The sequence below is a fragment of the Nerophis ophidion genome, linkage group LG18 (genome assembly GCF_033978795.1).
Source record: "Nerophis ophidion isolate RoL-2023_Sa linkage group LG18, RoL_Noph_v1.0, whole genome shotgun sequence".
Lineage (NCBI taxonomy): Eukaryota > Metazoa > Chordata > Actinopteri > Syngnathiformes > Syngnathidae > Nerophis > Nerophis ophidion.
Window position 1 is genome coordinate 19,412,835 of NC_084628.1, and position 14,313 is coordinate 19,427,147.

General features: G+C 39.2%; 1 protein-coding gene across 3 annotated transcripts in view; it reads right to left on the bottom strand.

Annotated features, from left to right (window-relative positions):
- Positions 1-1,297: 1,297 nt before the first annotated feature.
- postnb (periostin, osteoblast specific factor b) overlaps positions 1,298-14,313 on the bottom strand; it is a 46,384-nt gene continuing 33,368 nt past the window's right edge. The window contains exons 10-22 of one of the 3 annotated variants that reach the window (XM_061877484.1): positions 13,163-13,311; positions 12,953-13,089; positions 12,674-12,804; positions 12,470-12,600; positions 12,217-12,319; positions 12,081-12,148; positions 9,791-9,836; positions 9,644-9,670; positions 6,834-6,947; positions 5,695-5,742; positions 5,504-5,581; positions 5,382-5,420; positions 1,298-1,802 (exon numbers count right to left, since the gene is read on the bottom strand). In XM_061877484.1, coding sequence (XP_061733468.1) covers positions 1,774-1,802; positions 5,382-5,420; positions 5,504-5,581; positions 5,695-5,742; positions 6,834-6,947; positions 9,644-9,670; positions 9,791-9,836; positions 12,081-12,148; positions 12,217-12,319; positions 12,470-12,600; positions 12,674-12,804; positions 12,953-13,089; positions 13,163-13,311 — 1,100 coding nt within the window. In that variant the 3' untranslated portion in view covers positions 1,298-1,773. The remainder of the gene's footprint in view (positions 1,803-5,381; positions 5,421-5,503; positions 5,582-5,694; positions 5,743-6,833; positions 6,948-9,643; positions 9,671-9,790; positions 9,837-12,080; positions 12,149-12,216; positions 12,320-12,469; positions 12,601-12,673; positions 12,805-12,952; positions 13,090-13,162; positions 13,312-14,313) is intronic. The other 2 variants (XM_061877485.1, XM_061877486.1) reach the window with 2 other exon arrangements.

Here is a 14,313-nt window from a genome sequence, read left to right on the forward strand (position 1 = left end):
TTGGAAATGCATCTGCTTTGAGTGTCGCAGGATATCCACACATTCTTGCCATCTCTGTCGTAGCATAGTTGTCGTCGGTAAAGTGTGCGGAACAAACGAGGGACTTTCGCATCTTTTGACCTATGGTGCAACTTGAATCCGTCTCTGTTCGTGTTGTTACACCCTCCGACAAAACACCGACGAGGCATGATGTCTCCAAGGTACGGGAAAACAGTCGAAAAAACGGAAAATAACAGAGCTGATTTGACTTGGTGCGTGTAATAAGATTGAGAAAATGGCGGATTGCTTCATGTTGTGACGTCACGGGTGAAAGGTCATCGCTCGACAGGCTATCAATTGAAAGGCGTTTAAATCGCCAAATTCACCCTTTTAGTGTTCGGGAATCGGTTAAAAAAACATATGGTCTTTTTTCTGCAACATCAAGGTGTATATTGATGCTTACATAGGTCCGGTGATAATGTTCCCCTTTAAGTGTTGCCAATCAACCAATCCCCAGGCGCATGTCTTTGGGGGTGGGAGGAAGCCGGAGCACTCGGAGGGAACGCACGCAGTCACGGGTAGAACATGCAAACTGCACACAGAAAGATCCCGAGCCCGGTATTGAACCCAGGACTACTCAGGACCTTCGTATTGTGAGGCAGACGCACTAACCCCAGACGCACTAACCCCAGCCCCACCGTGCTGTCATTCAGAACATTAGTTCTCAGGACCGGATTGTGCACCTTACCTCCTTTTGCACTATTTTTATTTTCTTTCCTTCCTATGTTTTGCATATTTATAGACTGTCGCACTGATACTGTAGTTGCTTTTAATCTCATTGTACCTGTGTATAGTGACAATAAACTGCATTCTATTCTATTCTATCTCTATTTCACTAACTATGTATCTGACAATTAACAATTACAACAGTTTCTCCCTTCAGACGGAACTTAACAGCCGTAAATTGTTTGATCCAAAACATTCTCAGAGCCCGCAGACCTCCTAGCTCTGGTTCTAAACATTTGGATACAAATTAAACACTTTTTTTTGTATCTAAAAGCGCTTCCTCAGCGGTTTTCCAGAGTCGACAGCCAGATTCTGGAGCTGCTATGAATTATTCTGACATGGCCAACTGAAGAAGAATTCCACTTGATTAAACATTTGTACTTGGAAACACTTGTAAATATATAAAAGAGACATCATTAAGACTCCATCCTAGATATGCGAGACCTTTTGCAAATCTCTTGAAAACCTTTTAAGGACCTCAGCAATACTGCCAGGCCGTCGTTGTCAGGTGTCTTTTTCAAAAAGTGGCACATTTATATCAAAGAATGCACTTTATTGGAAAATGTTTTGGGGAAAAGAAAGCAGGAAACCTTTAGATGGATATATGGGTGGAAGTGAGAGACTTTTAACAACTTAAAGAAGCCAGACAAGATAAGACATTTTACTACTTCTTTACCATGCTCGGATTTACAAAATCTTTTACTTACGTTTTATGGCTTTAGCTCTTGCATAGCAATAGAAAAAAGTGTAGAATCCCCCAAAAAAGTTTAATAGATACCCCTGATGTCTTGTATTTAAGTATCTCCAAATTGTTCTTTTTATGTACATTTGCTCAACCCAAAAAAACACTCTTAAACTGAATATGCATTCAAGGTACCGTTATTTTTTTTACGAGAACAGCTTTGATCTTGATGGACGTTTAAAGTGCGTCCACCCTGAGTTGGCACACGAGTTTCAACCTGTGGTTCGCTGTCTCGCTGCCTTAATGCCGGTCACTTTAGTCCGGCCTCAGTCCCTTCCTCTTCGCCTGCTGCCAGCTTGGGAGAGAAAGAAAAAGATAGATTGAGACTGGACTGTTCTGAAGCGCATCAGTGCTTCCAAACCAACAAATAGCATGTTTAGCAAAGCAAGTGTTCAGATGTCTCCAAACTTAGCAGACGATGCTACAGTATTAGTCAGTTTAGCATTCAGGTGCAGCAGCAAGCATGGCAGCAACCAATTAAAAAGCAAAACGCAATCACCTTTTAATGATGGAATTACTATTTCTTGCTGAGAGTTATGATTTATTTTTAAACATTGCTGCAGGTATTTTACTTAGTTTTGCATAATTTTTCATCGACCAACCAAACCCATATTTCCCACACTATAATCCGCTATCTTTTTCCCAAGCTTTGTACCCTGCATCTTATACAAAGATGTGGCTATTCTATTGATTTTTCTATGCTAATGGCAAAATCATGGAATAGATTAAGCAATGTACTAAAATGATCCACTTTAAGAAACTGTTCAAACTCAAAGTGTAAATAAATATTTCCCAAATATTCTATGTAAATATCTAATTTCACGATGTACCTTATACATCTGCAGCTTGTAGTCTGGTGCGGAATAATATATGAAAAACTTTTTCTGGTGTTACCATTGTGCGGAATGTATACTGGACTGTGCAATCTACTAATAAAAGCTTCAATCAAAAGGCTTATCATCCGGAAAATATAGTATCTGCAACTTGTAAAGCTTTATAGAGCCTACAAAAAGTAAAAATGAAGACAAAATATGTCCCTAATCTGTCCCTCAAGGGTTTTGCAGGCTTTTTTAGTGTTGTCGTGGCCTAAAATGAATGAATTATGAATTAATAAAATTGTTATCAATGCTTTTAAATGTTCCTTAACATAAATAAATCACACAATTTCAACAAAAATTTGAAAAAAATACCAAGTTAATGTACTGTTTTAATTCATTACAATTAAAATTAATAATTTTTAATTATAATCACATAAAAAAACAGTGTCTGAATGTTTATTTAACGCTTAGTCCATTTTTACTTAGTGGCCTAGTGGTTATATAGCCCTGAGATCGGTAGGTTGTGAGTTCAAACCTCGGCCGAGTCATACCAAAGACTATAAAAACGGGACGCATTACCTCCCTGCTTGGTACTTAGCATCAACAGTTAGAATTGAGAGTTAAATCACCAAAAATGATTCCCGGGAGTGGCCACCGCTGGTGCCCACAGCTCCCCTCACCTCCCAGGGGGTGAACAAGGAGATATGTCAAATGCTGAGGACAAATTTCACCACACCTAGTGTGTGTATGTGTGTGTGTGAGACAATCATTGGTACTTTAACTTGAACTTTCCTCGGCGCATTTATTTCCGTTTCCATAGCTGCACACTTCCAATTTCCAGCAACAAAAAGTTTTTTATGCAGATTACATAACGTAAAGGAAGTATTGTTGGCGTTTTTTTTGGATGCATTTTCAAAATGATTTAGAGGTAGAACTGATTGCTCCCATTAACTGCATTGCTAGCCAACTCGAACGAGACGATTTTTCCAAGTTAGAATGCAAACAAAAAAAAACAAAAACCTTTTGTCTTCTTTTCTCTGATAAGGATTGTGAACAATAGGCACAATTCCCCCCAAAAAGTGCAGTTCTTCTTCAACCTTAATCCCTGAATAAAGTTATAGCTGTAGAAAATCCAATTCTTGGTCTTTTACCATTGTATTATGGGTCTTAAATTTGGGTGTCCTATAAAACTGAGGGACACAGGCACTCTGTGAACAATGGAATGCAATTTATAAATTGTATTAAATCTGTTGCTTAAGCTTCTGAGGTGCTGCACTATTCCTTTCAGTTACCTCACAGATTGCTGCTCACTCATTTCCAGACTCTCTCCATCATTAGGCCAAGCTTTTTGGCAGGATTCTTCAGGATTGTCCTTTCAAGCCGAATGACTTATAAATTCACATGGTAAAAATATTTGTCGCTATCTTTCAGCAGCTGTGAGAAGTCTGCAAGAGGAGGCAAGGTTGGGACGGTGATCAGGTCCCTCAAACCAAACATTTTTTTTTTTTTAACACCCTTTGCCAATGGAAACTGGAGACTATTGTCTGAACGGGACATGTTGCGGCGGCACACGCTGGAATATGTAAATTATTTTCACCACTAAAACCGAAAACTTCAGATAACCCTCAGCAAGAAAATAATGCATTCAGCATCTTGCTGCCTGTTGGGAAGTCGGAAATAGGCCTCTTGGATATGACTTGTTTTCGTAAACAAACAACATAGCTGACGAATGTAAGATGTTAGTTTTTGTTTTGTGGGTCAGTCCAGACGACATACCCAGCGTTTCTTATTCTAAATCAGTGGTTCTCAAATGGGGGTACGCATACCCTTGGGGGTACTTGAAGGTATGCCAAGGGGTACGTGAGATTTTTTGAAAATATTCTAAAAAGACCAACAATTCAATCAAATATGAATGTATGTTCATAAACTGTGAAAAGAAATGCAACAATGCAATATTCAGTGTTGACAGCTAGATTTTTTTTGTGGACTTGTTCCATAAATATTGATGTTAAAGATTTATTTTTTTTTGTGAAGAAATGTTTAGAATTAAGTTCATGAATCCAGATAGATCTCTATTAAAATCCCCAAAGAGGGCACTTTAAGTTGATGATTACTTCTATGTGTAGAAATCTTTATTTATAATTGAATCACTTCTTTATTTTTCAACAAGTTTTTAGTTATTTTTATATCTTTTTTTCCAAATAGTTCAGGAAAGATCTCTACAAATGACCAATATTTTGCAGTGTTATACAATTTAATAAATCAGAAACTGATGACATAGTGCTGTATCTTATCTCTTTATCTCTTTTTTTCAACCAAAAATGCTTAGCTCTGATTAGGGTGTACTTGAATTAAAAAAAAAACGTTCACAGGGGGTACATCACTGAAAAAAGGTTGAGAACCACTGTTGTAAATGACCTAAAGCACAGATAAACCTGCTCAATGACCTTGTGGTTAGAGTGTCCGTCGTGAGATCGGTAGGTCGTGAGTTCAAGCCCCGCCCGAGTACCTGCTTGGCACTCAGCATCAAAGGTTGGAATTGGGGGTTAAATCACCTAAGTGATTCCCGAGCGCGGCCACCGCTGCTGCTCACCGCTCCCCTCACCTCCCAGGGGTTGGAATAAGGGGATGGGTCAAATGCCGAGGCTAATTTCACCACACCTATTTTGTGTGTGTGTGTGTGTGTGTGTGACTATCAGTGGTACAGTAACTTTTAATACTGTAATGTTATTACGCAGTATTTGTAATGCTAACAGTCAGTTAAATGGATAGCACAACAAATATGTCTCTCTGAACGCTGCCATTGTTATTATGTTATCTTGTCAGGCTACTGCATCTTGGCCTTCTGAACACATTTTTCCTGCACGGCAGTCTAAAATTTCCGACCTCCCAGCGTTTTGGAATGCAGCATAAGCACACATGTAGGCACTGATCCTCACAAGCCACAAACATTGACTGACAGGGTTTTAATGCAGGTATTAACCATCAATGTATAATAAGATGGCAAGCTTGCAATAAATGCATTTTTGCAGCATTCTGTCACAATCGTTCTTTACCTAAAACTCTTCGGGGAGGGGTTCTCCTTGAACCACTCTCTATGAAGGCAAGCAATCGTCATCAGGTCACACTTAACACACAGCAATGGTCAAACACACGACCTATTGGCTCAAAAACTCACCTCTGATCATTTTGACGAGCCGATCGTTGTCAAAATTTGGATTTGTTTCGAGGGTGGAAATTTCTGCCAAATTAGACCCTAAAAGAGAAAGGAAAGATGCATTTACATATTCATTTTCGTTGATTGGCCTCGGCGGCTTCACTTTATAACGTTCTAAAATGTTCAACGTGCTGTAAAATATTTTGACTGACCGTCAAGGCCGACGTTGACGGTGCCACTGCTGACTGAGTATTGAGGACCTGGAAACAACAATAGTATTAAAAGTGATGTTCTGCAAACAAGGAAAAATACTATATTGTGATATACTTCGTTATTATAAGTAAGTAAGTAAGCACATTTTATTTATAAAGCACTTTTCATAAATAAAATCACAAAGCGCTGTACAAAACATAGTAAAGAAAAACAACAATTAAATTAAAACAACAGGGACAACATCATATTAAAAAGAGAAGTTTTCAAATGTTTCTTAAACGTTTCAACAGTCAAAATCATGGAGGGACCGGTACTAATTGTTCCAGAGTCTGGGAGATATAGCCTGGAATGCCAGGTCTCCACGGGTTTTAAAGCAAGTTTTCGGGATCTTTGGAAGACCCTGGCCTGAAGTCCGGAGGCTGCGTCCCGAAGAGTAGGGGCATAACAAGTATTTATCGTTAAAAACATGCTGTTCCAAAAATGAAATGAGGTTAGCTGGTTAGCTACTTTTTCAAAATGATTTCTGACATAAAGGGAAGTATTGATATGGGCCGGTAATTTATAGGCTCCACCGGATCAAGATTAGGTTCTTTAAGAATGGGATATTGGGATATGAAATTACCTATCTCAGGATATATATTTTGTCCATATTGTACAGCACTAACTTATTCTTTATCCCATTTCTAAAAGTTCTTGAATATTTAATAAAACCCCATAACTTTCAGTTAATCTATAGCAGAATGCAATAATTGGAGTGAAGCCTTATTTTTGTCTTTGTAACAGCCTAACGAGCAGCATAGTTATAGTATAAATTAATATGCATTATTCATCTTTATTAAATAGCGCGTGCCTAAAATATTTTAATTGTAATTGAAAAACAGATGGCTGAACTACAGCCACTAAATTGTTTTATGATTCATAATCCGATTAGTTAAATAATCGTCAAGACAGTTGATGACTAGTCGACTAAAATGTCATTATTTGCAGCCCAGTATGGACACAGTATGCAATGAGTGGACAGACTACAATATTGGGGAACTGTACCAAGCAACTACATTTGCTAGGTTAGTCTTCCTTCCATTTGGACTTACCAAACAACTACATTTAAGTTAGTCTTCCTTCCATTTGGACTACTTACCCGACACAACTCTAGTCACTTTAGTGAAGCTGGGGTCACTTTCAATGACCCTGGTCACATGGGTGATGGAAGGCTCCTGTGAGATGACCCTCGTCACCTTGGTCACTTCAGGGACTAAATAAATTGAAACACAAGAAAAACACGTTTCACTACCTCCTACAATTAGAGACATGGTACGCTTGGTTGACCCGTGAAACAGAGAAGCTACCATTTGTATGCATGTATGATAATAATATCCTGGATATTATTATTTGTGATATTATACAATGTCATGACAAATGGACCTTTCCCTGGCTCAGAAAGGTTTGAATGAATGTGATTCCCAATCAGAGGATTCCTTACATTTTAGCTTTTAATTATAGTAGTTAAGTAGGCAAATTAGTTGTGAATTGATTGCTGTTTTTTAAGCAGAATAATCCAAAATCCGTCAAAACGTAGACTATGGCGCGGTTGGTTTTCCCGGAATGCAAAGGAAGGTGACGGGACATGGCGTGAAGGTAAAGACATATTTTAATTAATCTATTTAAAAAAAAGGGCAATCTAAAGGCCCGCACAAGGCGGAGAACAAACTTGGCTAAAAAAAAAAAAAAAACTATCACAAAGGCAAAACTATGGATAGGAAACAAAAGACTAGCTAAACGTGACATGAATAAAGAAAACCCTCTTGGAAGTAAATGAGCAGAACAATACGTAACCAGTGAACAGAGCATGGAGCAACAACAATGACGCCAGGCCGACTGCCTGGCAACTACAAGCTTAAATAATAGTGACATGATTAACATAGGTGTGTGAGTCCAAATGAGTACAGGTGAAACCAATGAGTTGTCATGGAAACAAAACAAGGGAGTGAAAAAACAGGACCTAATGGAGTCTTGAAGTAACAACACAACTAAACAAAAAATGATCACAAAACATGACAAAATCGTATTCAGGTTTTCGCGAAAGATGGGTGCCTTTGCACAATTTAATCCAAATAGTTAGTGGTGCTATGACCCGATTCTGCGTACCTGCTGTGTTAACACTTTATTTTGTTTCTTATTAGGGCTGGACGATATATCTAGTATACTCGATATATCGTGGGTTTGTCTATGTGCGATGTAGAGGATGGCTATATCATGAGTTTAACGTATAGGTTCTCATGCAATTGATTTAAGCTGAGGGCGTTACAGTTCAGGCTTTTCTCACTCTTGTCTCTCCTTCTCACAGAGAGATAAAACAAGCGCACCTTCTTACATACGTCACATACTGTCGCGCGTGCAACGTCATACGCCCTCGCGGAGCAGAGAGGTAGCGACATGGGTTAGGTTAGCTGTGGTGCAAGCGGAGCGGTGCGAGTGGTATTACGAGACAAAGAAGGTGTGAATCTGGTAACAAATTAAGGAATAATAAATAATTCCCAAGAAAAACAGCATGGGGTCCATCGTGTGGCAGTTGTTTGGCTTCAAGCGGAAAGATGTTGTATGCGGCAAAAGCGTTGTTACAAAAAGTAGCAGCACTACTATGTAGCATCATTTGAAAAGTCACCCGCTAGAATTGAAGAGTGCTTGAAACAACGCATGTCAACATCTACGGCCGGTGCCACACCCAACAAGCAACCAGCACTGACACAATTGAGACTGACATCTTCCATTTCCACATCAACACTGTATGAAAAAAAATGCCAACGACAGAAGGAGATAACGTCCACAGTAAACTACCACACAGCGAAAGACATACACTATTTGATTTCCTATTATGCAGCTAATTTTTATGTGACAGTTATTGAAATATCTTGTGTGACATCATGCACAAAAGTGCACTTTATTTGTTTTAAACTATTGTAGTGGCGTTCTGTACAAAAAGTGCACTTTAATTTAGTGTTGTTTTGATTCGTCATCTTAGTGACATCATGTGCAAAAGTGCACTAATAGCTTGTTTTAAATGTCTCTGACAAGCTTGCACCGTTTTGGAAATGACATGAATGGTTGTGCCACTGCTTAATAACTGTTTATTAAATACAGTTTTGGTCAATTGACTTAGTTGAGATTTCCCTCTCTACATGAAAGTTTAAAATGAGCATAAATCAATGCAGTATGAACAAGCATGTTTTAATGTAGACACATAGAATCATCATAATGGTGTGCTGATATATAGCAAGTATTCATTCAAGGATAAGGCAAATATTAAGATATATATTGTGTATCGTGATATCGCATAAAAATATTGAGATATTAATAAAAGGCCATATCGCCTAGCCCTATTTCTTATACCTTAAATTCTGTTGGTTTTCACAAAGTAGTCGGTCTGTTTTTGCTCTTAAAAACCACACTGCAGTTTGTGGAGGTGTGCAGCGCAGGCGGGGAAGAAAGCATTGCATCATTGGGCACATCTGTTAAACATTGACAAAAAAAAAAAGGCATCTGTTTTTCACGTTACATTTTGACAGACATTGCTGCGAGTTCTCCGTCCCTCTGCAGGAGTACTCCAGGAGGAAAACACGCCATGGAGGATTTTTTTGTTTTTTTGTTTCCGGTATCTGACTACTTGATAAAAGGGTGCAAATAGAGGTTTAAATGCCTGTGCTCACTTACACATGTCGCGCCTAATTTAAACTCGTCAAACGGGTGAGGCCACAAATGAACACGTCGTGGCCTGGAGCTTTAGTTCTGTTTAGTGTAAATAGGATTTGAAGGCGATGATTGCTGCTCGAAGCCATGTTTTCACTTTCAATGTGGACTTACAACAGTAGCTCTTGCCTACTTAACATTGTGTGTAAAGGAATTTCTAATGGGGAATCACATGATGATGATGCTTGATCATCATTACTGTACCTTCAACGACGCGCGTGATGATCCTCTCTAATGACAACAGGAGATATAAAGGCATCAATTAACGTGAACAGGGATTTGGAAAAAAAAAAAGGAATACATGGTATTTTGATCACATAACATAACAGTTTTAATAATTGTGTGACTTACTCAGAAACGTGAGGGGGATTTCCTGGTATCTGAATCCTGGAATGTACTGGAAATTCAAAGGTAGAAGTCAAAGTTAGTGTGGCTTACACCTATTGTTATACAGAACAAATATAAATGTTTGAGTAAAGCATTGGATTACAAATGGATAGTCAGCATTGACCACTGTGTTTTTGAAGATTATTAAACCTGCAGCCCGCGAAACAAATGGAGGACTTTCACAAATAGTGTTGTATGAAGTCCTCAGAAACAGGGCTTTTGTCGTACAGACCAGTGTTTTTCAACTTTTTTTGAGCCGAGGCACATATGTTTCATTAAAAAAAACCTTGAGGCACACCACCAGCAGAAAAAATTAAACTCAGCAGCCGATATTGACAATAAAAAGTTGTTCTCGCAATTTTTGGATATGAGTTCAAACCCTAACCAAAAATGCATCACTTTAGCTCCTGTCTCAAAGTAGGTGTACTGTCACGACCTGTCACATCACGCTGTGACGTTTTTCGGTGGGTTCCTGTGTAGTGTTTTAGTTCTTGTCTTGCGCTCCTATTTTGTTGTTTATTGTCATGTACGGATGTATTTTGTGGACGCCATCTGCTCCACACGCTGTAAGTCTTTGCTGTCGTCCAGCATTCTGTTTTTGTTGACGTTGCAGCCAGTTTAGTTTTAGTTTTGCCATCCCTAAGCTTCAATGCCTTTTGTTTATTTTTGGTTTAAGCGTTAGATACCTTTTTACCTGCACAACTGCTGTCGTCTGCATATTGTGATCACGGCAAACAATATTACCGACATCTACAAAGCAATTGCTGCCACCTACTGATATGGAAGAGTATTACACTGTTACTCTGCCGATCTCGAGACAGCACAGAAACACAACAACGGCACATATGCGGATTATGATTACTGGTTTGCAAAAAATATCTTTAACCCTATTAGATGAAATTACATAGTCTCCCATGGCACACCACACAATATCTTACGGTACACGAGTGTGCCGCGGCACAGTGGTTGATAAACACTGGCATAGAGGATCTTTGTTTCCTGTAGTATGTTCCTACAAACAACAATCCCGATCCTTAACCAGCATTAACATGTTGCTTACATTTTATGGCTTTGTGCATGACCACACTCTGGTTTTCTTTCGTTAAATATTTTCCGGATTTTGTCGGAATCTCTCACATGCAAGTTGATAACTTTGAAGCGGCTCTGCCTGCTGGGGAAGTGGCTCTATCACAGTTGTATCAAACATGTTATAAAATTACAAACTAAGAACATGTTCTAAATATACACAGTCACGATCAAAAGTTTACATACACTTGTAAAGAACATAATGTCATGGCTGTCTTGAGTTTCCAATAATTTCTACAACTCTTATTTTTTTTTTGATAGAGTGATTGGAGCACATACTTGTTGGTCACAAAAAAAACGTTCATGAAGTTTCATCTGACATCACATGGACCAAGATAAGACCTTCTGGAGGAAAATTCTTTGGTCAGGTGAAACAAAAATTTAACCACAATACCCAGCAATATGTTTGGAGGAGAAAAGGTGAGGCCTTTAATCCCAGGAACACCATGCAAGTCAAGCATGGTGGTGGTAGTATAATGCTATGGGCTTGTTTTGCTGCCAATTGAACTTGGTTTTAAATGGGACAATGAAAAAGGAGAATTACTCTAAATTCTTCAGGACAACCTAAAATCATCAGCCCGGAGGTTGGGTCTTGGGCGCAGTGGAGTATTCCAACAGGACAATGACCCAAATCACACGTCAAAAGTGGTAAAGTAATGGTTGAATCAGGCTAGAATGAATGTTTTGGAATGGCCTTCCCAAAGTCCTGACCTAAACGTGTGGACAATGCTGAAGAAACAAGCCCATGTCAGAAAACCAACACATTTAGCTGAACTCCACCAATTTAGTCAAGGGGAGTGGTCAAAAATTAAACCAGAAGCTTGTGGATGGCTACCAAAAGTGCCTTATTGCAGTGAAACTTGCCAAGGGACATGTAACCAAATATTAACATTGCTGTATGAATACTTTTGACCCAGCAGATTTGGTCACATTTTCAGTAGACCCATAATAAATTCATAAAAGAACCAAACTTCATGAATGTTTTTTGTGACCAACAAGTATGTGCTCCAATCACTCTATCACAAAAAAATAACAGTTGTATAAAGTATTGATAACTCAAGACAGCCATGATATTATGTTCTTTACAAGTGTATGTCAACTTTTGATTGCGATTTTATACGTAGTCCCCCTTTTACTTTCAAAGCGATGCCATGAGGTAATAAACAACCTTGGGCTGTATGTAGGTGATGATTCTCCTCAGTAGCGAAAGAAGATCCTGGCTTCCGACGGGGATATCTGCAGGCAGGGCAGGGATTTAAACTAAACAGAACAAAGGAGGTGTGTGGTGCAGGTCAAGAATTTACCTGCGGGATACAAGAGCCGGTTGACAGTGTGGACGACGCCATTCGTGGCCATGATGTCGGATTCAGGAATTTCAACAGAGTTCACTTGCATGCTGTTGTTTGCCTGACAAAGACACAACCACAAATTTTAGTAAAAGACTAAAACCTCAATCCCGAGTTGAATTCGAGGTAATAGTTATAAGCTTCTAACTTGAATATACTCTGTATCCTCCTTTGCTAAAAATGCAAAGACGTGCAGCGCTAAAATACTCACAAACTTCACTTTGAGGTTGCTGCCCTGCAAGGACTTCAGTAGGTTCGTCACTCCGGGCTCCAAACCCCCGCCGATGAAGATGCCGTTGTTGATATGGTACAGAAGGATGGTTCTGAGAGCATTGATATCACCTAATTTCAAAATAATGCAAAAATGAGTCTCAACAGGCAAAGTGCTGCAGTGTGCTTGGTGTTGAAGACCTACTTTTCAGCAGTTGGAAATCTCTCTCTCTCAAACCAGCAAAAGCCTTGTCAGTGGGAGCAAATAAGGTGAAGTCTCCCTCTTGCCTCAGCACGTCAGTCAGTCCGGCATCTTCCATCAGAGACAAAAAGATCCTGCGGCACAGAGAGACACTTTATTGACATACTGCAGCAACAGCACTTTCTCATAGCAATACATGCGGCATTAATGGAAAAACAAACAATGTTGCGGCTTAAAGGGGTAAGGCAGCATTTTAATGTTGTGGTTTGCCGATGCACTCACTTGAACTCGCCGTTTTCGCTCAGAATCTCGTACATGGTTTTTTCTGCCGTTTTAAGGAAGCTCCTCATGAGATGGAGCGCTCCGTTGCTTCCCTCTTTGCTGCCTCTTATAAGGCAAGAATTCTCAATGCACACAGCCTGCAGGAATAACGCACAATGTAAAGCGCTTTAAATCAAACACGCACATGATGTGAGTGACGCGGGGGCTTACTGTGCGATAGATGAAGACCCGCAGATTTTTGCCTCCGATAGTTTCCAGTCTCTGGCCATTGTACAGCTGACCCAGGATGATCTTTTTCTTCAGGATGTGGTTCTCTAGGATAATCTTGAGCAGTCTCTGGTCCATGGACATCACTTCATCTGCAAAAGGAGGAATTAATTTTGAAGTGCCGTATAAAAACATTAAACACACGATGCCGTCCAGGAACCACAGGCATCAAAATATTATTTTAGTTTTTTTTCTAATTTTGCATGTATGCACGGTGGGCCCCATTCAAAAATAAGTTCCTTACTTTTCTTGTTATCTTTCTTCCAAAGTGGTTCTCTAAGAGGTCTCCATTCAAATTCATGACATGTTCTTAAACGGCTAAATTGTTCCCACCTGCTGTTCTCAAGTTGCCGAATCCCAAATGGTTAGCGTGTGCGTGTTTATCATAATGTGCCGCTAAACACGCTCTTATTTCCCCAATATGCATATGTAAACACCCTTAATTCCGTAATTTGCACAGGTAAACACCCTTAATTCCCCATATAACGGCACAATTCCGGTGGAAAAGACGAACACTGCAAATATACTTTTCACACCTTTTGAATTGCATTTTTTTATGACAATCTGTTTGGAAACACACAGATTACAAAGTTTGAATAGAACAGCTCTTAGTAGCCAAAGCGTTCAAATTAATTTTCTTCATTTCAGGCAAATAGGTTTACATGGTCGTGAAATATACTAACTATCTCTATCTCTCTGTATCTATCTGTACAGTGGGGCAAAAAAGTATTTAGTCAGCCACCGATTGTGCAAGTTCTCCCACTTAAAATGATGACCGAGGTCTGTAATTTTCATCATAGGTACACTTCAACTGTGAGAGACAGAATGTGAAAAAAAAATCCAGGAATTCACATTGTAGGAATTTTAAAGAATTGATTTGTAAATTATGGTGGAAAATAAGTATTTGGTCAACCATTCAAAGCTCTAACTGACGGAAGGAGGTTTTGGCCCAAAATCTCACGATATATGCTTCACAGTAGGTATGGTGTTCTTGGGATGCAACTCAGTATTCTTCCTCCTCCAAACACGACGAGTTGAGTTTATACCAAAATGGATACATGGATGATACAGCAGAGGATTGGGAGAATGTCATG